General features: G+C 46.4%; 1 protein-coding gene across 1 annotated transcript in view; it reads right to left on the bottom strand.

Annotated features, from left to right (window-relative positions):
• Positions 1–27,000, bottom strand: part of INO80 (INO80 complex ATPase subunit) — a 462,811-nt gene that overhangs the window by 133,675 nt on the left and 302,136 nt on the right. Inside the window, exon 25 of the mRNA XM_030213886.1 lies at positions 3,523–3,663. Within this exon, the coding sequence (XP_030069746.1) occupies positions 3,523–3,663 (141 nt within the window). The remainder of the gene's footprint in view (positions 1–3,522; positions 3,664–27,000) is intronic.

The raw sequence follows: 27,000 nt of genomic DNA, 5'->3' as shown, positions 1-27,000 counted from the left end.
TCAGCAACCTGTTCAACTTTCTCTCCAAAAGGTTATCCCCCTGGTCATAGGCATAGTTTGACTATTCCATTTGGGGGAGGTGGGGGCAAAATGTGGGCTATGTCCAGAGGCAACCCGAACGTTAGGCCACCTGAGGTGGGGCCTCAGGCAGCACTCTTTGAGGAGTGGCATCTTCCCCATCCTTCCTCTACCCCGTTCGTGGCATTTACCTGTTGTTTCATCACATTCCAAAAACCAGCGGCAGCAGCGATTCACATATGCTGCTGAAATATTGCTTATGTTGAGTCATGATGAGTTTATGAAAACTACAATAAACTGTTGCACTGCACCATATACTTTCGGACTTTGTCACCCCTATTAGTCAGACCATTGAGTTCTGGTCATCTGCAGTGGTGCCAGTGAGGGAATTACACCCTTTGACGAGGCATTTTCAACTTCTTTTTCACTGACTCTGAAGAAAAATTGAGTCTCTCAAGCAGTTCTCCAGAGTTAAAAGGAGAGGAGAGCTGGAGGGTCTGTTCAGCCTGGCGGAGAAACAAGATTGAGGTGAAGGGAGAGGAGTCACGTTTCGTTGGAAGCACCCAGGCATGCTTAAGGTCCCTAACCAAAGTTTCCCTGAGCTAGAAGGGAGCACCACACAGATCCATCCTGACGATGTTACCAGTAAATGTGCCTTCAATCCCCTGCTTTTCAACAGGGGAAAAAACAGGATGTGAACCATGGTTTCCATGGCTCTGTGTCCACTTTTCTAACCACTAGGCCCACTCCTCCACTTCACTCTTCTTACCTACGCAAGTTCAATTAAGTTTCCCTTCCTGAATTTAATCTCACCTACCTTTTCTCTCTAAATTATTGCACTGCTCCTTATCTAAGGTATGTTGGTATTTTTAGTGCGCACTGTGGAAACGCTCATAATATTTCTATGGGTGTCTACATGGTTAGCACATGGTAAAAAAGCTAGCGCACCTTAGTAAACAGGTACCTAAGACTTATTTTAAACAGATTTCTTCCTCTATTGTGCCTGTTAAATCTGATTTTTACTGACTATGTCCTTAGGAAAAGTTTTCTAGGCTTCTAGGTTTGGCTTTTTCATTTTTTAGATACAAGATCAAGCAAGCATTAATGCGGGGACTAGAGAGCAGGGCATTCAGGCCACTTAATGTGTAAAGTAACATGCTCAGTTTAGTGGCAATTTAAAACTACAAAAAAAACAACCTTCCATTTCTAAACTACTGGTCTAAAATTGAAGGCAACTACATTAAAAAAAAAAAATTTTAATTACAAGATTATCCTATATAATAATTCTCACCACCAATGTTCGAATGTGTCTGCCTGTGTCCGTGGCTCCTTCGGAGTTGCTGAGCTAGGCTCCGTAGCCAGGCTGACGTCACTCACAGCTGATTCCCAGGCAGGGGGAGGAGTAGGGAAACACGCGGAGCAAGTGGCAGGGAGCAGCACATCAAACGACTCTCCTCTCCCCTGCCCCCCCCCCTCCAGCCACCCATGTCCTGCGACCCTCCACTCCCCCTGCAGCCACCCATGTCCAACGACCCTGCTCTCTCACCTACCCCTCCTTCATCCACCCAGGTTGTGTAACCAATTCTTCGGGGCAGGCAGGAAAGATCCCAGATCCTGCCTGCCCGCTGCTAGCGCTGGTGCTGACGCTCCCCCGCTGCTGGATCGCTGTTCAAAATGGCCGCCAATACTTACAAGGGCGGCCTCCAAGACTTCAGCAGAAGTCTCGGCGGCCATTTTGAACAGCGATCCGGCAGCGGGGGGAGCGTCAGCGCCAGCAGAGGGCAGGCAGGACCAGGAATCTTTCCTGCCTGCCCCGAAGAATTGGTTACACAACCTGGGTGGATGAAGGAGGGGCAGGTGAGAGAGCAGGGTCGCTGGACATGGGTGGCTGCAGGGGGGCCAGGGGGAGAGGAGGGTCGTTGTTTGATGCGCCGCTCACTGCCACTTGCTCCGCATGTTTCCCTACTGCTCCCCCTGCCTGGGAATCAGCTGTGAGTGACGTCAGCCTGGGTGGCTGGAGGGGGGCAGGGGAGAGGAGGGTTGCTGGACATGGGTGGCTGCAGGGGGGGCAGGGGGAGAGGAGGGTCGCTGGACATGGGTGGCTGGAAGGAGGGGGTGAGGGGGGTCCTGAGACCAGAAAGGTGGGGGTGGAAGGGGAGCCTCAAACCATAAAGGGAGGGGGAGGGGGTGCACACACACACTCTCTGTCTCTCACATACACACTCTTTGTCTATCACACTCTCCATCTCTCACATACACTCTCTCTCAAACATACACTCTGAGGAAAACCTTGCTAGCACCCGTTTCATTTCTGACAGAAACGGGCCTTTTTTACTAGTATTTAATAAATTCCAAGACATTACTACCTTGTGACAGAAAGAGACAGAAATATAAAGGAAAAACCAAAACTATTAGAGAAAAAAAATACAAAGAAATGCTTATTATAAATCTGTCTTCAAGTCCACAAAATGGGCAGGGAGAAAGGAATAATACAAATAAATCATTTACAAGGAAACGGAGAGGAATATGCCATCCATTTTAATTTTACAAAGTAGAAGTGGATAAGGCTTGAGGCAGACGGGAAGTAATAGCAGGTGACAGCTCACAAAGTTTTTTTTAAATGCTCAGGATCAAAGAAAATATACTTAACAGATTAAATTTAACTACGTATTTGAATGGAAAATTCAACCAAAAGAGCGGTCTTAATTGCACAACCCGTGGTCTCAGAGCCAAAAATGTTTGGTGACACTTCTGAGTTACTCTTGCAACATCTGGGAGGGGCTAAATACCACATAAGGAGTTTTTTTCCCCCCCTTATGGTGACCCTCCCAGTGCATCCCAGGACACACTGGGCAGGCTGGGTGCCACTAGAGGGCTGGGCCCAGGGGCTAGAGGTGTTTGCTCCTGCCTCCTGTGGGTGTGTGTGTGTGGGGTCACTAGACCACCAGGGAGGGATTGTTACAGTGGGGGAGGGGGGGTCAGGAGGTGGTCCACTGGACCACCAGGGAATTTGGTTTTGGGAGGGGGGGGGGGGCGGGAGGTGGTCCAGGTTGGGTGGGTCGACTTGGGGGTGGTCCACTGGACCACCAGGGATTTCGTGGAAGCTGTTAAACGCATTTGACAGCTTCCAGTCACAAACAGTGATCGATGCATGAAAGAGTATCTGTGCATCTAATTTGCATGTGATCCCCTTTGTGCATTGGTCGCCGTTTGTGATCTGGTCATTTTTCCATCGACACCCATATTTACTGGTTGCCGCTGTGCATTGGCCCCTAAGTATATAGCAGCCCAGTTCAAGGGGTAACAGCTGTGATGTGTACCATCCCACCTGGGTATTTTCTTTGAATATTCACAGAGCACTACCCTCAACTCATTCTGTTACACTAAGTTGAAAGTCAGAATTAGGATACTGCTATTTATTCTGTTTTTCATGCACAGGGATAATAGTATGGCAATTATGGTCTTATGTTCTTAATATTCTTTCGAATATGCACTAGCACTTACCCTTGGGATGGCAACACTCAGGAAGGATGGCAGCTCAGTCAGCTGGCTGTGCCTTACTCTGTGGGCAGCAGTTTTCCTTCGATGTATGACATGGTCTAAGTGGCCAGCAATTGCTTTACAGTGGCTACCAAACACCAAACTCTTTAAAGAAATAAAGAAACACATTAAATGAGTTCCACCTAAAAGAAATGTGTTTCCATCTGAATCTGTACAAAATAGATAAAAGTATCACAGAAATATCCTCTGACACAAACATTTACATTGTTTCTAATATGAAGGCAAGATCCTATTGTCATGTCTGTCGATGTAGGAAGACAACGGGTACTATACTTAAACAATTTCTAACCCGTTTCATCTAAAAATCTAAGGGGTCCTTCTACTAAGCTGCATTAGGGCCTCTGCCTCTAACAGGCTTTTTTTTTTTTTTTTTTTTTTAGGATGCACAGAAAAAGAGGAGAGAAAATCACCTAAAAACCAGAACTCCTAAAAACCAGAATTCAACCAAAGTAAGAGAATAGTAGTAAAGAGACTGAAGGGCTCACTACCTTCCACCTGCTGGAGACCGAGATTACTGGATCTTTCTCTAGCTGGCATGGGCTCCTATTGGCTCTCTAGAGAGTCACAGTTTTCTCAGTCTTCACCTGTTGGAAGGTGTGGACAACCCATCAGTCACGTTCTGGGCCAGTCCGGAGGGATGCTAAGGAATGCGAGCTTAATACAGATAAAAATGGAGTACATAGGCCATGCTCGGGTGTTCTGCTGTAACTTAAAATGTGCATGTGTTGACCACACTCTAAAAAATAAAATGTTCTTTTTTGAGGGTGTATCAGGGGCAGACAGTGGTCATTCCTGTACTAACCATTTAGCTTAACGTAGATGCGCTAATTGATTAGCATAGGCATACTGCATGAGACCTTACCACCTACAAAATGCAAGTGCTCACGCGGTAATTTTTAACAGCTGCATGCTAATAGCAACATTAGCGCGTGATCATTAACTTTACTACTTACTACTAAACATTTCTAAAGCACTACTATGGTTACGCAGCGCTGTACAGTTTAACAAAGGACTGTAACTTTAAACGATTTTATTGGTGAAAGATAGAAGCAAAGCAAGTCTGGTACAAATTGAGAAGTAATACAGTACTGTCTCCACCAGTATATAAACACACATAAGATCTCACTATTTTTATTTTTTTTTTTACTCCCTTCACTTAGAAACCCTCCCTACAGGTCCCCTTTTTTCTTGTATAGCATGGACGGCCTTTGCTCTTATGACTCTCCACACCTAAAAGGGAATTAAAAAAAAAAAAGGAACCACCCCCCCTTTCCCCTCTCATTTCCCCCTTTTCAACCCCCACCTTAGCTGCCTGCATAGGCACCCCATATAAGAGGCTTTGGGAGGCTAAGCCTCCGCAGCCCAATCGTGGACTTCCCTTGGCTGCTGGCGAAAGAGCAGCAGAAGCGTAGCTAGGTGGGGCGCAGGGGGAGCAGTTGCTCCCCCCCAAACTGATCTTTAGGAAAGATGGCGCCTAAGCGCCAAATGCTGCGGTGACCGGTCTCTGCCTCCTCTCCTCCCCCCACCCCGCTCTCACCCATCCGCGTGGTCACTCCAGCCTGAGGCGTTCTCCCTCCGATGCCGGCGATTCACATAGCCAGCCTTAATCTGCCTGCGTCAGAGCCTCTCCCTCAGACGCGTCCCACCTCTGCGTAAGACAGGAAGTTGCATTAGAGGGGGCGGTACGCGTCTGAGGGAGAGGCTCCAACGCAGGCAGATTAAGGTTAAGGGAGAACGCCTCAGGCTTTAAAAACGAGCGACCAGCGGATGGGTGAGAGCAGGCGGAAGAAACAGGACCCCGGGGGGGGGGGGGGGAGAAAGCGAAAGCTATGGATGGCTGGAAGAGAGGCAGGGGAGAGAAGAGTCGCTGGTGGGCAGGGAGGGGGGGAGAGGAGGGCTGCTGGACATGGGTGGATGGAGAGGAGAGCAGGGTTGCTGGGCATGGGTGGATGGAAGGGAGGGCAGGGGAAGAGGAGGGTTGCTGGACATGGGTGAATGGAGGCGGGGCAGGGGATAGAAGAGAATCACTGGGTATGGATATGGGTGGATGGAGGGGAGAGGAGGGTTGCTGGACATGGGTGGTGGAGGGGAGGGCAGGGGGAGAGGAGGGTTGCTGGACGGATGGAGGAGAGGGAAGGGAGAGAGAAGAAATGCTGGAGATGGATGGAGGGGGAGGGAGGAGTGAGGAAGGAGATGAGATGAGGGAAAAGGAAGAGAGTAGAAAAACTGTACATGGATGAAGAAAATAGGCAGAAGCTGGATCCACTGGACAGTCAAGTCTGCGGAGGACCCAGCTTTCACTTACGGATGTAGGCCAAGAAATGAAGAAGAAAGGCGGAAAGTAAAGACATAAACAGAAAGGAAGCCCTGGAAACGGAGTTAAGAGGACAGATAGCAGCAGAATCGGATACTGGGCCAGCATGATCAGAAAAACAAAGTCACCAGACAACAAAGGTAGAAAAGATCATTTTATTTTCATTATAGTGTTTGGAATATGTCCACTTTGAGAATCAGGTGCTCAACATTAAAAGTTTATATTTATTTACGGCATTTTATCCCACATTAAACATGAATTAGGGTGTTTTGTGGCTCTACATGAGAAATGTGATATTATGATCCCTTGTTTCATATTGTTGACGGTCTGCATTTTCCGTATGGGTGGTATATTGGTGTATTAGGTTCTGCCCAGTGTAATATTTATGGTACAGTAAGATTCTGAGTGTGTTTTTGCACAAAGTTGTGCATAGTGTTTTGCAGTTGAGCAATTGTGGCTAGTATATGCTTTGAGCAACCACTTTATTCTTTGACATATGATACATATCTAATATCTAAATTTAATAAAAGGTATTGTGACTTTTATTTTTATTTATTTTTTTCTGTGTGTTATCAGACAATTATGGTTTTAAGCTCCATCCGTGGCCCCACCCCTAACTCCACCCCTTTAGCCTCCCCAAACAGTTGGGCCACCGACCGCCTCTGGCTGCCTGTAAAATTAATTTACCTATTGGTTACCTCCTCCTAAATTATTTAAGATAAAACTCCTCACTCTGGAGAGTAAAGGCTGTATATACATATCCCAGATGAATCTAAAAGGACTTTCAGCACTTGATGCCCTGCATCTTGGGCCTCCATGCACAAAAGGGTGTGAAAGCTATTTCACCAATATCAATGAACAGGTGCTTGTGCTTGGCCTTTAATAAAAAAAAAATAGAAAATCATTTTTTAGCTGTGATAAAAATGACCTAAGCATATGGGAAAGACCTGCATAAGGGCAAGCCATGCCCACCTTTTGCTACAGCTTTGTAAAAGGACCCCTAAGTGAGTTACACCCTAGATGTACAAAACAAATAATCGAATCAATGACTTCAATAGCTTACAAAAAATAGATACTACATTAAAAATTCCAATAATAAAAGCAAAGCTGCAGTTATTTCCCCTATAAGCCTTGCATGCTTCTTATAATGCAATATTACTGTATAAACAGAATACATAAGTATATTTATAAACAGAATCTAAGTATATTGTCTTACTATGAGAACACCTGCTTAAATAGAAAATGCCTTAAGCAGTTTCCAAAAAGTGATAACATTTGTTGGTAACCTCAACTTCACTGACAGTGAATTTCATAATACTGTGCTGCTACTGAAAGCAAGGGTCTTGTACTGGCACACTTACCATGTGCGTTTGGCCATCTAGCAAGCACTGATTTCATTTGAGGCAAACAAAATTTCAAGGATGCAGCAATAGACACTGGTGCTTCATTATTCAAAGGCTAATGAACTAACCATCTCAAAATACACAATTAACCCCAGATATTCAAGGCTGTGCCACATCCAGTCTCCAGCATTGAATATCCAAAGTATGCACAGTTACTCGAAGTTAAACAGGCACTGGCTGATATTCAGACTAGTGTCTGGTTATATCGGTGAATAAAGTTAGGACAGCCTTTTCTGCTGTCCAAACTTTATCCACTTACTTAGCCAGTTAGACTAAATACTGCTGCTAACTGGTTAAGTTCCGGTTTCACCCAGGCTGTGCCCCTGGACTGCCCCAGCAGACAGTGCCTGGGCAGTCACAAGCAATATTCAACAGCACTAACCGCTTTAGTGCCACTGAATATTGCCAGATGGCCAACTCAGTGGGGTTTAACCAGGTAGGAACCTCTCCTGCTCAGTTAAACTATTTTGAATATCAGGCCCATTGCATTTGGCAGATGAGCCATTGACCAGAGGTTATTTGATCCACTTCTGGTAAAACCTTCTTAACCATCCTCCTACCACTGGAACTGTAGAGTAAGTCCCCAAAACCTCAATGTAGGCCTCAGACCAGTCCTGAGGCAGCCAGCTGTGCTTCTCTCTCTCTTTTATGGCTTGTCTGAAATGACTGGCCTCTCACCAAATATCTACTTTGCTGCATACCACTTGCTCTTCCCGCCTGCTTAATCTTTCTAATGGTTAAGCTGCAAAGGGAGCCAGCAGAAAGGGAAGCTACTGTGGAGGTGAATCTCATTGCAGCAAGCTAGAGAAACTTGCTTCTGCCTGGATAATAAACTGGGAACACTGTAAACATTTCCCATTTCTATCTAGCTGCCCTAGCCTTTCTTGTATGTGCTGTTAGAAAGACCTAGGCCTGATAGTGGAAGCAAATGTGGTCTGGAGAACCTGAGCTTTATTTATTCCAATACCATCTGAACACTGGCTACTACTGTCCAACAGATTTGGAGGGTAATTTAGAGGCCGACTGAATTTCTGTTTCAGATTCAGAACCCAACTGGCACAAAATCCGGGTTCAGATTTCAGCTGAAACCAAACCTTTCCCACCCCCCTACCTGCCCAACCATCCGCAGACCTTCCATAGGCCTACCTTAGTGAAGGCCTGATGGTCTAGTGGCCTCTTCAAGGGCAGTAACAAACCCAATTTGTTCCTGTCCCATGCGCTACTCTAATCCAACTGGCTGCTGAGTGCCGTGGGAGGTCCCGGAGCCATATTTTGACTGGAACCAGCACAGGCAGAGGACTCCCTCTTGCCCTTGTTGGTTCCAAGTGCCAAATGGCTGACGAGACTTCCCATAGCAGTCTTGCGAGGCTGCAGGGGATGTCTAGGCAGCCATTTGGATTGGAGCAGAGCACAGGAATGAATGTGGTTCGTTCTTGCCCCTGAAGAGGCAACTAAACTACCAAAGCTTCACTAAGGTAGGCTCAGGAAAGGCCTACAAGTGGGCGGGCAGAAAAGGTGTGTGTGGGAGAGTGATTGTGGGGGAGGCAGAGGGGCTTTTATGGTTGGGGGGATGGAGCAAAGGGGCAGTTTCGGTTTCTACCGAAACAAAGCAGCCAATTTCGGTCACATATTCTACTACTACTAAAGATCCTGGGTTTGCTTGCACTCTAAATTTAATTTTCAAAAGCATTTCTTGCAGGTCAAATGGTGCTTTACATGCAGAAATAGGCTTCTATGGATCTGCTTGTTTCATGTGTGCATAGCTTAGTTTATTTTATTAAGTCATTTAATATACCACTTTTCAGCCCTTGTTACAAGTTCAACAAAGCTGGTTACAAAAAGCAACAGCAGCAAAAAGGAAACATGCACAAGGAGAGAGGACTTTTACCTGGACTGAGCAGAAGCATTCAAAGGGGTGGAGTTGGGGAAAGGGATAGTGATTAAGTTCATTGTTTTATAAAATGTTGGAAATGAATGCATGCCAAAATAATTTTCAAAGCAGAGGTAATCATATAAATTCTTGAAAATTTGCTGCAGTTGTACACAGGGCACAAGCATATATGTTTTAGGGATCATATAAAGGATTTTGCACATGAAAAAGGCCTCTTATAAAATACTCTATAGGTCACACATGTAAAAGTATAAACAGTGACAAGAAGGTATATATTTTTATGTGCCTTGCAGGTAATTGTGTTTAGGGGCATACTTCACCCGCATATATTTATACCTGCTCCCAATTGGGTGTAAATGTACATAGATGCATTTTTAGCCACAACAGAGCAAGTTTTGCAAGACTATTTTATAAAAGCAAATACCATATATACCCCCTGTATACGTTGAGAAATTTCAACTTTAAAATACCTTAATAAAAAAAAACAGGGTTGTCTTACCTATAGGTCATTTCCCCATAGTAGCTAAAAAAATTCATCAGCCCCAACCCCATCAGCAGCATGACCCTACATCTCTCCCCCGCCAGCCCATGGTTCAGTATCTCAACCCCCTCCCCCACCTGCTGTGTACCTTCAAATTAATAATCTCTGGAGCAGAGGCAGTGCAGCCATACACCTAGGCTGCCTGCGGCCTGCTTCTGAGCATTCCCACCGACTTGTCCCGCCCACGCAGGAACAGGAAGTTGAGTCACAGGGAATAAGATGAATAATATAGTTGCATACCTGTAATGGTTGTTCTCTGTGGACAATGGGATATTTCAGCCACACAAGTGGCAATGTCAGCAGATAACGGCACCAAAGCAGAGAGAGATTCCAAGCTGACAGCCTCGAAAGATACTTATTAAAATGTATGCGTAGGAATTCCCGCCTAAGGAGGGTAGTATAAATAGTCAACCCAACAAATTCCAGCCTCAGTTTGTCCCAAGCATGTTTCAACTTAGGGAAGGGAGGGTGGCATTGTGTGGCTGAGTTATCTCACTGTCCATGGAGAACAACCATTACACTTATGCAGCTATATTTTCTCCCAGGACAGTAGCGATATTTCAGCCACATAAGCAATGACTCCCAAGCTATAGGTTGTGACAATGTAAGTGAAAAATCACCAATTATGAATATAGAAAACGTAGTGTAAAGCCATATTCATGGTATATATAGACCCACAAATAGAAATGCATATTGAGCAACCAACAAGAAAAAAGGAGGCGGTGGCGAGTTGAAACATCATAAATAAGAAATTAATACTGAATGCGCAAAAACAGAATCAGATTAACCAGGGTGATCAGAATCAGATTAACCAGGGTGATCTAAACAAAAATGTATGAATCGTGGACCAAGTAGCTGCCCTATAAATGTCCTGTTAATCATTTGTTAAATTTAAAAGAACAACGTTGGATTTTTCAACTTAAAACACTTCAACCAAACGGACTCAACTCAGAAACTGATTGGTGGTCTTTGCTCTGATAGGATTGGTTATCTGTAGCTTTTCCTGTGGCCAATCACATTTATGTCTTTCAATCAGCTGTAGCCTATTTAAATTTTAATACTGCGATGAGACGCCGCGGCCAATTTTTCCTATGCAGGAGAGTGTTTTGTACCATGGAGCTGTGAGTAGTATTCTGATAATGAAAAATATATATTGCAAAGATATTAGTATACTATAAGATTATCTTTTTGTTTTTCCAGAGAGCCTCTTCCCTGAGGAAGGTTTTTTGAAACCTGGCCACGTCGGCAGAGGTTCTCCTTGGGTTAAAAGTGCTGCCATCTGCTATCACTTGTACAAATAAGTAAAAAAAGAAAATCAGAGAAAAAAAAAAAGATAAGTGCTTATACTCCACCACATATGTTTGGAAAAAGGTTAGAATTATGTATTATTTGAATTATGATTTTCACTGAAGATTTAAAAGCTGAAAAAATTTTAAAGGGTGGTCCTATGAAGATTTGCGCTATAACCATTGCTCAATAGAGCAAGGAATGTTGAATTCCAATGGTGTACGCTGCAGTTAGATCTGATGACCCCTAGAAAAAAAATGATATCTCACTGCATGATATAAACTTATTGAAGCTTTACTATAATGCTACTCCTGTTTAAATTTAGATAAGACATCTGTGATGTTTCAAAACTATAAGAGCTTATAAGACTTTTTTGTTTGGGACACTATATTCTAAAATACTATAAATGTCCTGAGCAGAAGCTTTGCACAAATGCTGGTTGGGAGGTGGGGATAGTGTTGGGCAGACTTATACGGTCTGTACCAGAGCCGGTGGTGGGAGGCGGGGCGGGTGGTTGGCGGCGGGGATAGTGTTGCAGACTTATACGGTCTGTGCCCTGAAAAAGACAGGTACAAATCAAGGTAAGGTATACACAAAAAATGGCACATGAGGAGGAGGTGACGTCATCGAGCTGTATGGACGCTTAAGAGTACAGCTCCTGCTTCCCACGGCAAAAACGTCTGGAGAGCCGAAATACAGGCTAAATTGCGCCCAGATAAAGAACTGCAGCACCGTATGAGCTCCGCTCGAGCGCTACAAGACCTTTCGCGGTTTGCTTACACCGGAGGCGCAGCGGAGCAAAAAAACAAGATGGCGGAGGCTCGGAAGACAAAAGAGCCCACGAGCGGAAAAAGCCCCAGATCCCCAAAAAATCAGCCAGAACAGCTGAAATGCGTGGAAGCAGAGGGAGAGGAAGTCCCAAATTTACAATCATGGCTGCAAAATATCAGCGCAGACCTAAAAGCCCTACGAGCAGAGGTGGCGACGCTCGGGGCCGATTTAAGAGGGGAAATTCGGGAGCTAGGCTCATGCCTAGAGGATACAGAGGCACAAGTGGAGGCTCATAGCGAAACGCTGGGCGCAATGGATCATCAGATGACAGAAATGCAGGGTGAGCATCAACAATTGCTGGAAAAAATTGAAGACTTGGAAAATAGGGGCCGTCGTAACAATTTAAGATTTCGGGGGCCTGCCTGAGACGCCAGCATACCAAGAATGTGAGCAGGTGATTCAAAGACTGGTCAGTGACCTATTAACAGCACATGGAGATACGGTGGAACCAGAAGCAGTACAACTGGAGAGGGCACATAGAGCGTTGGGACCAGCGCGCAATAATCAATCTAAAGATATCATTGCCTGCATCTCCAGTTATAAATTGAAAGAAAAGGTACTCAAAATGGCATGACAGGCTCCGGAATACAAATGGGACACATATGCAATCGAAATCTACCAAGATCTAGCAGCAGCGACCCTGAGGAGAAGGTAAAATTATGTATAATCATACCTGATAATTTTCTTTCCATTAATCATAGCTGATCAATCCATAGACTGGTGGGTTGTGTCCATCTACCAGCAGGTGGAGATAGAGAGCAAACTTTTGCCTCCCTATATGTGGTCATGTGCTGCCGGAAACTCCTCAGTATGTCGATATCAAAGCTCCATCCGCAGGACTCAGCACTTAGAGCATTACACCCACGAAGGGACACTCTGCCCAGCTCACCACCGCCGAAACGGGGGAGGGGAATTAACCCAGCTCATCCCCACACAAGTGGGGGAGGGGAATCCGTCCAGCTCATCCCCGCGGAGCGGGGGAGGGACACCACACCCGCCGATGCGGGGGGATCTGGCTTATCCTGCAACCGCAACCGCGGGAGGAGCTGACTGACCCTAACACCGCCGAAGCGGGAGGGGTACAAAGCTGCCCTACAGCCGCACGAAGCGGGAGGGAGTGCCGGCAGAATTTATGTCTCAATCCAGCCCCGTAAAACGGAGGGGAGAGGAATGCAGCAGCTCACTGTAACACAAACTCGTCTCAACTCTTGAAGAATCCAAGTGAAAGAAGAACTTGAACACGAAGTCCTCCTGAAGTAACTGAAGGCTAAACTTGAACCTAAAATTCAACCAGAATATAAACAGTACAGATATCTGGGAGGGGCTATGGATTGATCAGCTATGATTAATGGAAAGAAAATTATCAGGTATGATTATACATAATTTTACCTTCCATATCATCAAGCTGATCAATCCATAGACTGGTGGGATGTACCGAAGCAGTACTCACCCAGGGCGGGACATAGAAATCCCTGACCTCAACACTGAAGCTCCAAACCGGGCCTCCGCCCGTGCAGCTACAGTCAAACGGTAATGCTTGGAGAATGTATGAGCCGAAGCCCACGTTGCCGCCTTGCATATCTCTTCCAAGGAGACGGATCCGGCCTCTGCCATCGAGGCCGCCTGAGCTCTGGTGGAGTGAGCCTTCAGCTGGATAGGCGGCACCTTCCCCGCGGCCACATAAGCCGCTGCAATGGCTTCCTTGACCCATCTTGCCACTGTAGGCTTAGCAGCCTGCAGACCCTTACGAGGACCTGCAAACAGGACAAACAGATGATCCGATTTCCGGAAATCATTGGTCACTTCCAAGTATCTGATGATGACTCGTCTCACATCCAGATATTCAAGAGCGGAGTACTCCTCTGGGTAGTCCTCCCTACGAAAGGAAGGGAGACAGAGCTGCTGATTCACATAGAAGCGAGAACCAATCTTGGGCAGGAAGGCAGGCACTGTGCGAATAGTCACTCCTGCCTCAGTGAACTGCAGAAAAGGCTCTCGACATGAGAGCGCCTGGAGCTCGGAAACTCTTCTGGCTGAAGAGATAGCCACCAAAAAGACTGCTTTCAACATCAGGTCTTTCAGAGATGCCCTCGACAAGGGTTCCAAAGGCGGCTTCTGCAATGCTCTTAGCACCAGGTTGAGATTCCACGCAGGCACCACTGAGTGCAGAGGAGGGCGCAGGTGATTAACTCCCTTGAGAAAGCGCACCACATCTGGCTGCGAAGCCAGGGAAGCACCCTTCAGGCGGCCCCTGAAGCAAGCCAGAGCCGCTACCTGGACTTTAAGGGAACTGAGCGACAGGCCTTTCTCCAGACCTTCTTGCAGGAACGCCAACACTGAAGAAATTGGAGCAGTGAAGGGAGAAAGTGAGCCTGCTTCACACCATGCTGCAAAGATACGCCAAACCCTGGCGTAAGCAGTAGAAGTAGAGCGCTTCCTCGCTCTCAGCATAGTGGCGATGACCTTGTCTGAGAAGCCCTTCTTCCTCAGACGCTGCCGCTCAATAGCCAGGCCGTAAGACCAAAGGGAGAGGGATCCTCCATCACCACGGGACCCTGATGTAACAGGCCCTGCTCCACTGACAGCCGCAGAGGATCGTCGACTGAGAGCCTGAACAAGTCCGCATACCAGGGACGTCTGGGCCAATCCGGACCCACCAGGATTACCCTGCCGGGATGCTTTGCCACCCGGTCTAGCACCCTGCCCAACATGGGCCAGGGCGGGAACACATAGAGGAGCTCTTGTGTCGGCCACTGTTGGAGAAGAGCATCTACTCCCAGGGATCGAGGGTCCCGTCCTCTGCTGAAAAAGCGCGGCACTTGGCCATTGGCCGATGACGCCATCAGATCTAGGCTCGGCTGGCCCCAGCGCTTCGTGATGTCCAAGAACGCCTGAGCAGATAGTTGCCACTCTCCGGGCTCCAAGGTATGGCGACTGAGAAAGTCCGCCTTGACATTCATGACTCCGGCAATGTGGGCCGCTGAAAGCTGCTCCAGGTTCGCTTCCGCCCACTGGCAAAGACTCATAGCCTCCTGGCTAGAGGGGCGCTCTTGGTACCTCCCTGGCGGTTGATATAGGCCACAGCCGTGGCATTGTCCGACAGGACCCGTACAGGCTTCAACACCAGTACCGGGATGAACTCCAATAACACCAACCGAATGGCTCTGAGTTCCAGGAGGTTGATAGACCACTTGCCTCTGCAGGAGACTAGAGCCCCTGCGCTGTCCTTCCCAAGCAGTGGGCCCCCCAGCCCATCAAAGAGGCGTCTGTCGTGACGACAATCCACTCCGGGGTCACCAGAGGCAATCCTGCAGACAACTTGTCTGTCTGCGTCCACCAGCTCAGCGCCTTGCGCACTGCTGGGTCCACGGGAAGGCGCACAGCATAATCCTCCGACATCGGAGTCCAGCGCAGCAGCAGAGATAGCTGTAGTGGTCTCATATGAGCCCTGGCCCAGGGCACTACTTCCATCGTGGCCGTCATAGAGCCCAACAGCTGCACGTAGTCCCAAGCCCGAATAGGAGAGGCTACTAGGAACTAGTCCACCTGAGCCTGAAGCTTGACAATCCGATTGTCTGGCAGGAACACTCTGCCCACTTGGGTGTCGAATCGAACTCCCAGATACACCAGGGACTGAGTCGGGCGCAGCTGGCTCTTCTTCCAGTTGATGATCCATCCCAGGGAGCTCAAAAGAGCAACTACCCGGTCCATAGCTTTGCCGCACTCTGCATAAGAGGGGGCTCGGATCAACCAGTCGTCCAGATAAGGATGGACTTGTACTCCTTCCTTTAGCAGGAAGGCCGCTATGACCCCCATTACTTTGGAAAAGGTCCGCGGAGCAGTAGCCAACCCGAAAGGGAGGGCTCTGAACTGGAAGTGTCGTCTCAGGACTGTAAAACGCAGAAAGCGTTGGAGAGGAGGCCAGATGGGAATATGCAGGTACGCTTCCTTGATGTCCAAGGAAGCCAAGAACTCTCCTGCCTTCACTGCCGCTATAACAGAGCGGAGAGTCTCCATGCGAAAGTGCCTCACTTTCCAGGCCCGATTGACCCCTTTGAGGTCGAGGATAGGCCGGACAGAACCTCCTTTCTTTGGAACCACAAAGTAAATGGAGTAACGTCCCTTGCCAAACTGATTTTTTGGCACCGGAACGACCGCACCCAGGCGGATCAGGTTGTCCAAGGTCTGCTGCACTACCACAGCTTGACCGGAGACTTGCAGGGAGAGAGTACAAACCCGTCTCTTAAGGGTTGGCAGAACTCTAGCTTGTAGCCGTCTCTGATGACTTCCAGCACCCACGCGTCTGAAGTTATAGTGGTCCACTCGCCCAGAAACGAGGACAGCCGTCCTCCAATCTGCACTGGGGCGTGGACCAAGGCCCCGTCATTGGGTACGAGACCCTGGGGGAGGACCGGAGGGAGCACCTCCGGGACGGCGGTCTCTGCGAAAGGAATGCTGCTTGGGGGAGAAATTCCTCTTGAAGGAAGAGGGGGCAGAGGAACCCGACTTGCCCGGGCGGTACCGATGGGCTTCCTGCAACCGTCCTCTGGAGGTATCGGGACGAGTACTAACCCGAGCCCTGACCTCTGGTAATTTCTTGCCCTTAGACGTGCCGAGATCGGTCACGATTTTGTCCAGCTCGACCCCAAAGAGCAGCTTGCCTTTAAAAGGCAATCTAGCCAGGCGGGATTTAGAGGCGTGGTCAGCAGACCAATGTTTCAGCCAAAGCCACCGCCGCGCAGAGACTGTCTGAGCCATGCCTTTAGCTGAGGCTCTCCAGACATCATACAGCAAGTCTGCCAAATAGGCTAAGCCCGATTCCAGGGCCGGCCAATCAGCCCTCAAGGAATGATCCGAGGGGGAAGCCCGCTGCACCATAGTCCGGCACGCCCTGGCCACATAGGAGCCGCAAACTGAGGCCTGCAAACTTAAAGCAGCTGCCTCAAAGGACGACCTTAAGGCCGCCTCCAATCTTCTGTCTTGGGCGTCCTTTAGGGCCGTGCCACCTTCCACCGGCAACGCCGTTTTCTTAGTCACCGCAGTGATTAAAGAATCCACGGTAGGCCACAGATAGGCCTCACGTTCACTCACAGCCAAAGGATAGAGGCGGGACATAGCCCTAGCCACTTTAAGGCTCGTTTCCGGGACATCCCATTGAGCCGCAATTAAGGTGTGCATGGCCTCATGCACGTGGAAGGTTCTAGGCGGGCGCTTCGTCCCCAGCATAATGGCAGAGCCAACAGGGGCTGAGGGAGAGACGTCCTCCGGAGAGGAAATCTTCAAAGTGTCCATGGCCTGTAACAACAGGTTGGGCAAATCCTCTGGGCTAAAAAGCCGCGCTGCAGAGGGGTCATCCGCTCCATCCGAGCGGGGATCTATCTCCTCCAAGGAATCCGCAAAGGATCGTTGGGAGACCTCAGACACGCTGCCCTCATCTACATCGGAGGAGACAAAAGTCCTCCAAGGCCTGGAAATCAACCCGAGGGCGTTTACCTCTGGGAACCTCAACCTCTTTATCAGAAGAGGGAGCAGGGGCAGCGTTTTGCATGAGGAAAGCCTGATGCAGCAGCAAAACAAACTCGGGGGAGAAACCCCCCAGACTGTGCACTTCCGCAGCCTGGGCAACAGCCCTAGACGCACTCTCAACCGGCGCTCGCAATAGCGGGGGAGAGACATGCTGCGCATCCAAAATGGCGTCCGGCGCGAAACTCCGTGAAGGAGCCGCGCGGGAAGAACGGCGCTTAACTTTAGCCGCTTTTGTGCCGTCGCCCAAATTAAGGGCGTTCATGGCATTAATGTCTCCAACCTCAAGGGCGGCCCCGAAGAAGCCGTCCGAGCCGCGTGGCCGGCCAAGATGGCGGAGGCGAGGAGCGGGGGATGGGCGTTTATGGCGGGAAAAAACCGCCACGCCGGAGGAACGACCGGGACATTCATCGGTCACTAAACTATCACCCATCAAGGGCGAATCAGGTTGTAAAACTCCCGCATCCCCTCTAGAAGCGCTCCAGCGATCCGGGGAGCGACCCTTTGCGCCCTCGCCCTCCGACGCCATTGCCACGAGGAGAAGAATAGGGGAACCCCCTGCCCGCTATAAAAAGGTAAAATTACCTGCTTGCCGCTCCGAGCTGTAACGAACTGGTGTCCCAGTGAGTAGCTGCAATGAACGTTTAAAGAAACGTCGAATTAAACGCCTTTAAAGACGTTTAAAATTTTTTTTTTTTTTTTTTTAAACGGAGCCAGCGGGAGGGGGGAGAAAAGGAGGGACCTGGCACCACCAGGTTTGCACTTGCTCAAAAGAGCCCTCAACCCCAGGCCTCAACAAAACCTAAGGATTAGGCTTGGAGGCCTAGCCAGAGCTGCTGCTGTGTGTGACCACCACCTGCTGAGATAGAGAACATACTGAGGAGTTTCCGGCAGCACATGACCACATATAGGGAGGCAAAAGTTTGCTCTCTATCTCCACCTGCTGGTAGATGGACACAACCCACCAGTCTATGGATTGATCAGCTTGATGATATGGAAGAGGCGAATTAAAACCTTTCACAAGATATTTAAGGGAGCTTAAGATCCAGTATAGATGGAAACATCCCTTTGCTTTAGTCTTCTATAAAGATGGGAAATTACACCAGATTAAAACAATACATGAGGCACGTACAATTTGCCCAGAGGCTGCGGGCCAGGAAGAAAGGCCTACAGCAATTCCTGGGAAACAGCTCAATCGGAGCTCTGCCCCACCAAAGTGGCAGCGGGTAGGAAAAGGCCCGAGGAGACTACAGCGCCAGCAATCAGCATCACGGATCACCTGAAACAGTGGAGACTGATAAACTGGAACAAGTTTTGCTGAAAATGTTACTATTGTTGATGAAAGAGCTGCACATGTTGAGCAACTCTCCAGACCTGGTTGAAAGGTAGTTTCGTTAATGTTATATATCGAAAGAATGTGGGAAGCTGTAATATGGCTCACTTCTCCTACTTTAGACACACACTGGGTTACACAGAGGTGTCTACATTATGTAAGGGTACATATATGAGGGGGAGGGGAAGAGTGGGAAAAGCAGAGATATGATATATGATATGGTTCATAGGAATGGACTAATCCAAGCGCATGCGGTGATAGGAGAAGACCAACATGCACACTAAGGTATAATGGGAGACATTAAGTGTATGTCACTCAATGTAAGACGGTTAAACATACCTAGAAAACGGCAGCTACTATTTCGGGAACTGCAGAGGCTTCAAATAAATATAGGGTTGATACAGGAGACACATCTTAAGCCCCGATATGAACAGTTATGCAAGCATAAGCTTTACCCTTCCATTTATTTTGCTTCTAACACAGATGGAACAAAAAGCAAGGGAGTGCTTATAGCACTCAGTGGCAAGAAGTCCTGGGAAATAAGAAAGGTGCACAAAGACAGGGGGGGGAAGGTACCTGCTGATCGTTTTAGCCCTAGCTGGACGAGTATACACAGGGGTGAACATCTATGGGCCTAACATACCACAAGGAGACTTTTTTGCAGAAGTAGATCAGGTACTTACCAGAAATATCGAGGGGTCCTTGCTAGTGGGAGGGGACTTTAATTTGACAATCAATCCATCCCTAGACAATTCATCATCCACAAAAAACTATGCCAAGCAAGATAGGAAAAAACTTCAGGACTTTATAACACACTGGCAGCTTTTAGATTACTGGAGAAGGGATAACCCTGGACAGCGGGCATATACATACTTTTCAGCAGTACATCAATCCTCGTCACAAATAGATATGTGGCTAGGGGATACTTCCCTCGTGGGGGTAGCTGGAGACCATCAGATCCTCCCCAGTACTTGGTCTGACCACTCACCGGTGACTTTACAACTTAAAGGGCAGGGATCTCACCAAAAAAAATAGAACTTGGCGCCTAGATGATGCACTGCTGACTGATCCAGCTAATATCTCCCAAATAGAACAATATATTAAAGATTATATTCAGTTTAATGATAATGGGGAGGTATTGCCGACCACTATTTGGGAAGGGCTCAAGGCTGTCATTCGGGGCCATTTGATAGCACTGCGATCACGGGTGTGGAAGGCACGTTGTGCTAGAGAAAATGAATTGCGCCAACAGTTGGCTAAAGCTGAGGCACAATTACATCAGGAGACAGATCAAGACCTTTCTAGCCGCAGGGAGCGGGTGCTTGAACTTCGTAATCAATTGCATGACTTTGAATTAGCAGACCTGGCGGAAAACTTACAGCGAGTTAGACAGACACACTTTGAATTTGGCAATAAGCCCAGCAGGCTGTTGGCCCATAAATTAGCACAACAAACTAGCAGGAATTTGATAGGGGGCTTACGAGATGAGGGGGGTAATATCCACTCAGATATTGACTTCTTAGAATCGGCATTCAGGGGATATTATGAGACTCTTTATAGCCCAGACGATGAAGGTGGACAGGAAGAGATTATAAAATACCTCGAGGATGTCGATCTTCCGACACTCCCCGAGGCCTCGGCCCACATGTTAGGAGTCCCCATAACTTTAGAAGAGGTGGAACAGACAATCCGTGATTTGTCCCTCAATAAAGCACCAAGTCCCGACGGATTCACTAATAAATTCTACAAATTGTTTGGGAAATTACTAGCCCCCATATTACTTAGTGTTTAATTCGCTAGATGAGTCCACGGGTTTGCCACCCACCTGGAACTTGACCACAATTACAGTTCTGCCAAAACCAGGAAAAGATCCCCAACTATGTAGTTCATATAGACCAATCTCTCTGCTCGGAGTAGACTATAAAATATTCTCTAAGATCATGGCCACCAGACTACAGAAATATCTTCCTTTACTTATACATGAAGATCAGGCAGGGTTTGTGCAACATCACCAAACATTTGATAACATACGGCGAACCTTGCAAATATTGCAGGGGGCACAAATCACCAAAACTCTCCTGTGCGTACTGTCGCTTGACGCGGAGAAGGCCTTTGATCGGGTCAGCTGGCCATTCCTCTTCGCGGTTTTGAAGAGGGTGGGCATAAGGGGGAAATTTGCAGAATGGCTACACCTTATATATAAGACACCAGAGGCAACTGTTCGCATTAATGGGACCTTAACTCGACCTTTCCAGCTCCATAGAGGCACTAGGCAGGGGTGCGCATTATCCCCATTGCTGTTTGCCCTGGTGATGGAGCCTTTGGCGACTAAAATCAGAGCCAACCCAGACATCAAGGGCCTGAAAGGGGGGGGAGTTGAAACTAAGATCTTATTATTTGCAGATGACATCTTGCTTACCATAAAAGATCCTGTAATAGCTTTCCCGATCATAGGGAATGAAATAAAGACATATGGGGCTGTCTCCGGATTCAAAATCAATTTTGAGAAGTCAGAAGCTCTTGACGTGAACTTAAACAGTACCATCCTAAAAGAGTTGAAAGAGCAGTTTCCATATAGATGGTCCAGCAAGTACATTAGGTATCTAGGGGTTAACATACCACGCCGCCTGGAAGATATCTTTAACACTAACTTCCCTAATAAAGTGCAGGACTTGTTCCAGGAGCTAGAGCGTTGGGAAGGCTTGAATTTATCCTGGATAGGTAGGATTAATGCTTTAAAAATGATAGTCCTTCCAAAGCTCCTGTACCTATTTATGGCCCTTCCAATATCTATTCCAGACTCCTTCTTTCGGGGTCTACAGGGTAGAGTATTCTCTTTTATTTGGAGGAAGAGACCACCGTGGGTACGGCGGGAGACAATGTATCAGTTTAGAGACAGAGGGGGCATGGGGGTGCCCTTCTTTCGCAACTATTACTATGCAGCTCACCTGCGCATTTTGGCAATTTGGCTACAAGATACAGGGAAAATTTGGACCTGTATAGAGCAGAGCTGGCTAGATCCATATCCACTCCGGGCAATACCCTGGCTACCGATACATAAGCTTAAGGAAATAACTAAAAAGAGCACTTCAATTATCCAGTGGCCACTCACTATTTGGTGTAAGATTAGGGAACAATTTTTCCCAGAGCGCATATACTTTAAGCACACATACTTAAGATTTGCCCCGCATTTTGGCCCAGGTAGAATAGACACAGCATACAAGGAATGGGAGAACATGGGCCTCTGTGAGCTGGGACAAATGCATGAACAAGGCCAGACACCATCATTCCAAACACTTTGCCAGGAACATGAGCTTTCCCCGCTGCAAGCATTCCAATACTGCAAGGCAAAAGATTTTATTAGCCGTAGAGCGGCGGAGAAACTCAGTCTGGAAGAAACACGATTGGAAAAAGGATTGACGGGAGGAGGAGGGAGAGGGGGTGTTTCCAGGCTCTATAAAGTGCTACTAGCCCGTACCTATCCGGTAGAGTACTATACACATAGATGGGAAACAGCACTTGGGACCTCATACGACCCCAAGCAATGGGCACTGGCCTTCCGATCACTGCTTAGAGTCTCAGTATCCAGCGCTATGGTAGAAAACGGGCACAAAATCGTACTACACTCCCAGCCACCTGGTTAAAATGTATAATTCGGGTTCGGCCCTATGTTGGAGGGACTGCGGGATGGAGGGGGATATGTATCATATTTGGTGGTCCTGTACTCATGCAGCTCGATACTGGAAAAAGATATTGGACTTTGTAAAATCAGTGACAACCATTCAATATCAGATGAGAATGGACTACTGTCTTCTACATTTTAGACCGCCAACAGTTAAAAAGCATGCTCACCAGTTTGCCACACAGGTGTTTGTAGCGGGCAAGCTGGTATTGGCGGCAGCCTGGAAGAAACCTCAGTTACCAGATCTGCCAGCTGTGCTGGAAAAACTGAATTACATCCAGTTGATGTCTAAACTCACCGCAATGCGCAAAGGACAATTGGCACACCACATGAAGATATGGGACCTTTATAACACTTGGCTATCTGCAAGTGTGAACATATAGAACCAACTAAACAGACACTCTGAGGGGTGGGGGGGAATAGGGAGGGAGGGTAGATGGGGTTTATATCTTGCTTAGCAATCGTTGTTTAGAATCACAACGAAGTAAGAATACCAAAGTTGTATTAATCTACTGTGAAATTTGACCTATTGCTATTGGTGTTAATTGTATAAAACTGTATAAATAAAAAATTGAAAAAAAAATGGCACATGTTGAGTTTATCTTTTTGGGCAGACTGGATGGACTGTGCAGGTCTTTTTCTGCCGTCATCTATTATGTTACTATGTTAGGAGTCGCCATTGCGCTTAATTGATGAGCTGTGGCTCGTGGTAATGGGGACATATTTGTCTACTCATAACGAAGAAATAGTCTGCAATCCAGGACAACGTTCTTTTAGAAGCTTGATAATTCTTGTGAAATAGATGGGATGGTCTCTCTGGATTAGATGTTCATTGTAAATAAATCTGTAAAAAAGTATATAATGACTCCTCCTCAGATGAATGTCGTCGAGGAGGGTAAAGTACTAAAGGTTGAATAAGGTGAAAATCAGATACCACCTTAGGTAAAAATTTAGGGCAAGTTCTGAGTATTACTTTATTATCCAGAATTTGGGTGTATGGCGGATAGAAAACTAAAGCTTGTATTTCACTGATATGATGAGCTGACAGGATTGCGATGAGAAACTGCCTTCCAGGTGAGGAATTGAGAAGCCTGATGCAGAGGTTCAAATGGGAGTAAAATAAGTCATTTGATGACTAGATTCAAATCCCAAGGTGGCCCTGGTGGTTTAATGGGAGCTGGAGATTTTTAAGTCCTTTCATAAATCTTTTAACAATTGGGTTCCTGATAATGGGTTGGTCAATTGAAAAATCATGGAAGACAGCTATTGCCGTTAAATGTGCTCCTGCAGATGAATTAGACAATCCTAAATTTGAAAGATGTAATAGATAGCCAGGGATGCTGGACAGTTGAGAATGGTAAGGATCAAAATGTTTAGAAGTGCACCACTTGGAAAAATGAACCCACTTGAAATAAGATCTTCTGGTCAATTCCTTTCTAGCTACTAACAAAATTTCAAGAACAGCTGGGGAGAAAGTAAACTGATGGTCTACTCCAGCTGCAGCAGCCAGGCTGTTAGAGCCAGTCAACTCAGATTTGGATGAAGAAGAGTTCCTTTTTACTGGATGATGAGATCCAAGAGTTGAGGAAGATGAATTGGAGGTTGTATTGACATCTGCTGTAAGAGAGGGTTACAAGGCTGACATGGCCAGTCTGAAGCTATAAGGATAATCTTTGGTTTGTCCTGCAAGATCTTCTGGACAGTACTGTGGATGAGTGGAAGGAGAAGGAAACACGTAAAGGAACGGATGCTTCCAGGTTATTACAAATGTGTTCAATGCTAGTTTGTTTTGCACTGGCTGTTTGGAGCAAAATTGAACACATTTTCTGCCTTTGCTTTCTGGCAAACCAAAGAGATCTATTGTTGGAGTTTCCCATTTGGTGAAAAGGTTGAGTGCAATCGTGTTCTTTAAGGACCACTTGGAGCTGTATTTGTCAACTTAGTTTGTCTGCTGTATTGTTCTGAATTCCAGGTAGATAAGTGGCTACGAGGAAGCTGTTGATGAAGTGTTAGGTTCCAAGTTTGTAAAGACTCTTAACAGAGTCTCTTGTATCCTGTGTCTCTCTTGTTTATGTAAAACACTGCTACTTGAGTGTCTGTTTGAATAAGTACTACTTGATTTTGAAGAAGATTCAAGTTTGGAGTGCATATCTGATTGATCAAAGTTCCAAAAGATTGATGTGATAATGTTGTTCTTGGAAGAACCACAGTCCTTCAGTTTGGTGATGTTGGGCATGCGCTCCTCAACCAGTCTCTGATGCATCTGTAGTAATTGTTATCGATGGAAGTGGGGGGGGGGGGGGGGGGGGGGGGGGGGGGGGGGGGGGGGAGATGAAAAATCCATCCCCTTGTTAGATTTTTTGTGCTATACTACCAAAGGAGAGATTGCTTTACTTCTTAAGGAAGATGGATAATGCATGAAAGAGGTTGAGTTTGTCGAGATCAACTGGATTTGAGACGCTATTGAAGAGTCCTCATGTGAAGTCTGGCCATAGGGATCACTTGAATAGCAGCTGTCATGTGTCCTAGTATAGCCATTAATTGTCTTGCTGTAGCTTGATGACATTTGGAGCAGTGGATATCATGGACTGAACAATGTTTGCTCGGTCCTGATGAAGGTAAGCAGTCGTATTTGTTGTTTGAATATTTGCCCCTATAAACTGAAGTGATTGTGTTGAAAGAAGAGTTGATTTTGGGTAGTTGACAAGGAAACCCAGACGGGAAAGAAGAGCCATCATTTTTTGGAGGGATACAGATGCTAACAGCCAGTCATCCAAATATGGGAAGATCAATACTCCTACTCTTCGCAGAAACATGGCTACTGCCACCACCACTTTGGTAAACACTCTGGGTGCTGAAGATAGGCCAAAGGGCAGAAGCTCGTCTTGGTAAATTTTTCTGTTGAGGACAAATCTCAAGTATTTTCTGTAGTTGGAATGAATTGGGAGGTGCAAGTATGCATCTTGTAAATCTATGGAAGCAAGCCAACTGTTCTTCAATATGAGGAGGAGGATAGTGGCTAAGGAATTAATTCAAAAATTTTCTTTTTTGACGTACTGGTTAAGATCAGAGATCTAGAATACGTCTCAAGTCATCTAATTTTTTTTTTTTTTGGGGGTGGGGGGGGGGAGATTAGAAAATACTTGAAATAGAAGTCCCATTGATGATTGGGATGATGGATCTCTTCTATTGCATTAGATTGAAGGAGCTGGACTTCCTGTGGCCATTTGTTGCAATGAGCGGAAGACATCAGAGTTTCTTGAGGTAAATAAAGATGGGAGATTGAAACTTTAGAGAATATCCACTTTTTATGATGTTCAGTATCCACTACCAAAGAAAGTGTGCTAATCTGCCCCCTTCTGGAAGAACTATTTTGGAACAATGGTAAAAATTAGGAGACGGTTTGCTAGAATGTTGCTGTTGTACATTCTCCTGTGATTTTCTCTCCCTTTGTTGTCTGTATTGATTGTCTAGATTGTCGTTGATTTTTGTTTTAAGAATATGACTTATTATAGGGTTGATATCTCTTGCAATTGTAACGGGGTTTCCTGTTGTAACAAGTGTTTTGTTTTCTGGTAAAAGTGCTTCTTTGTTCAATATCGTCTTCTGCAAGAGTGGTTAATGTGCTGCACTCATCCTTAATAAGGTCTACTATTTCTTTGACCTCATCTCTAAACAAGTTTTGCCCTTTACAGGGTACGTCTGCCATTTTATCATAGACATTCTCCCAAAATCCAGAACATTTAAACCAAGCCATTTGTCGAGCTGAAATACCCACTGCAGCATCTCTCACTGCAGTTTCATATGAATCATGTGCTGCTCTAAATCATGTATTTGGAACAGTCCTCAATGTCCTGTAAAAGGTTATGGAACGATTTCACTGAATCTTCCAACATAGATTTGACCATCTGTTTTAATTTTTCCAGTGTTATAAACATGTATTTGATGAAGAAATAATGTGCTGTAATTCTGGCAGTCCAAATAGTATTTTGATAGATCCTTTGACCAATGAGATCTAAAAATTTCTGTTTCTTAGTAATAGGACAGTTAGAATGACTTATTTTTCATAGAGCTGATTCCACCACAATGGAGTGATATGAAAGTTGAGGTTTTTCGTGAGCTATAGAGGAATGAACCTTGTACTTATAGCCTTGGAAGTAGATTTAGGAGTATACAGAGTATTCCATATATCCTGTTGTAATCTAAAGGTAATGCTACGAGAGGAACCAGGAATAGATACATTTGTTAACGGCTGGCACCGTCACCTTCTGTGGCGAAACAGGGAATTGTATAACTATTTTTTATGATGTGCATTTCCCTTGTTTGGCCAGCAGATGGTGTCTGTCCTTTGTTTGTAAAGTCAATTACAGAAGTTTCTTCTTCCCGCCTAAGCTGAAATGTAATCTGCACTGCTGTTGGTCAGAAGCCCCTCAGTGTTTATGCTCTGGGCTCTGAATGAATCTGCTGGAAATCGTTAGTCTCGGAGTGGGAGTGTAGAAGGCACAGACCTCTATACTGAGACCCTGTTCAATGAATGTGAGCAGTTAATTTTCCTGAACTCCCCAAGTACTACTCAGGTAGTGAATAAGTGTTTAGTTAGTTTAATATTGATTCCA

Source organism: Microcaecilia unicolor, chromosome 9 (genome assembly GCF_901765095.1).
Source record: "Microcaecilia unicolor chromosome 9, aMicUni1.1, whole genome shotgun sequence".
NCBI lineage: Eukaryota > Metazoa > Chordata > Amphibia > Gymnophiona > Siphonopidae > Microcaecilia > Microcaecilia unicolor.
The sequence above is the reverse complement of the archived record's forward strand: the minus strand, read 5'-3'. Positions and strand labels throughout refer to the sequence as shown.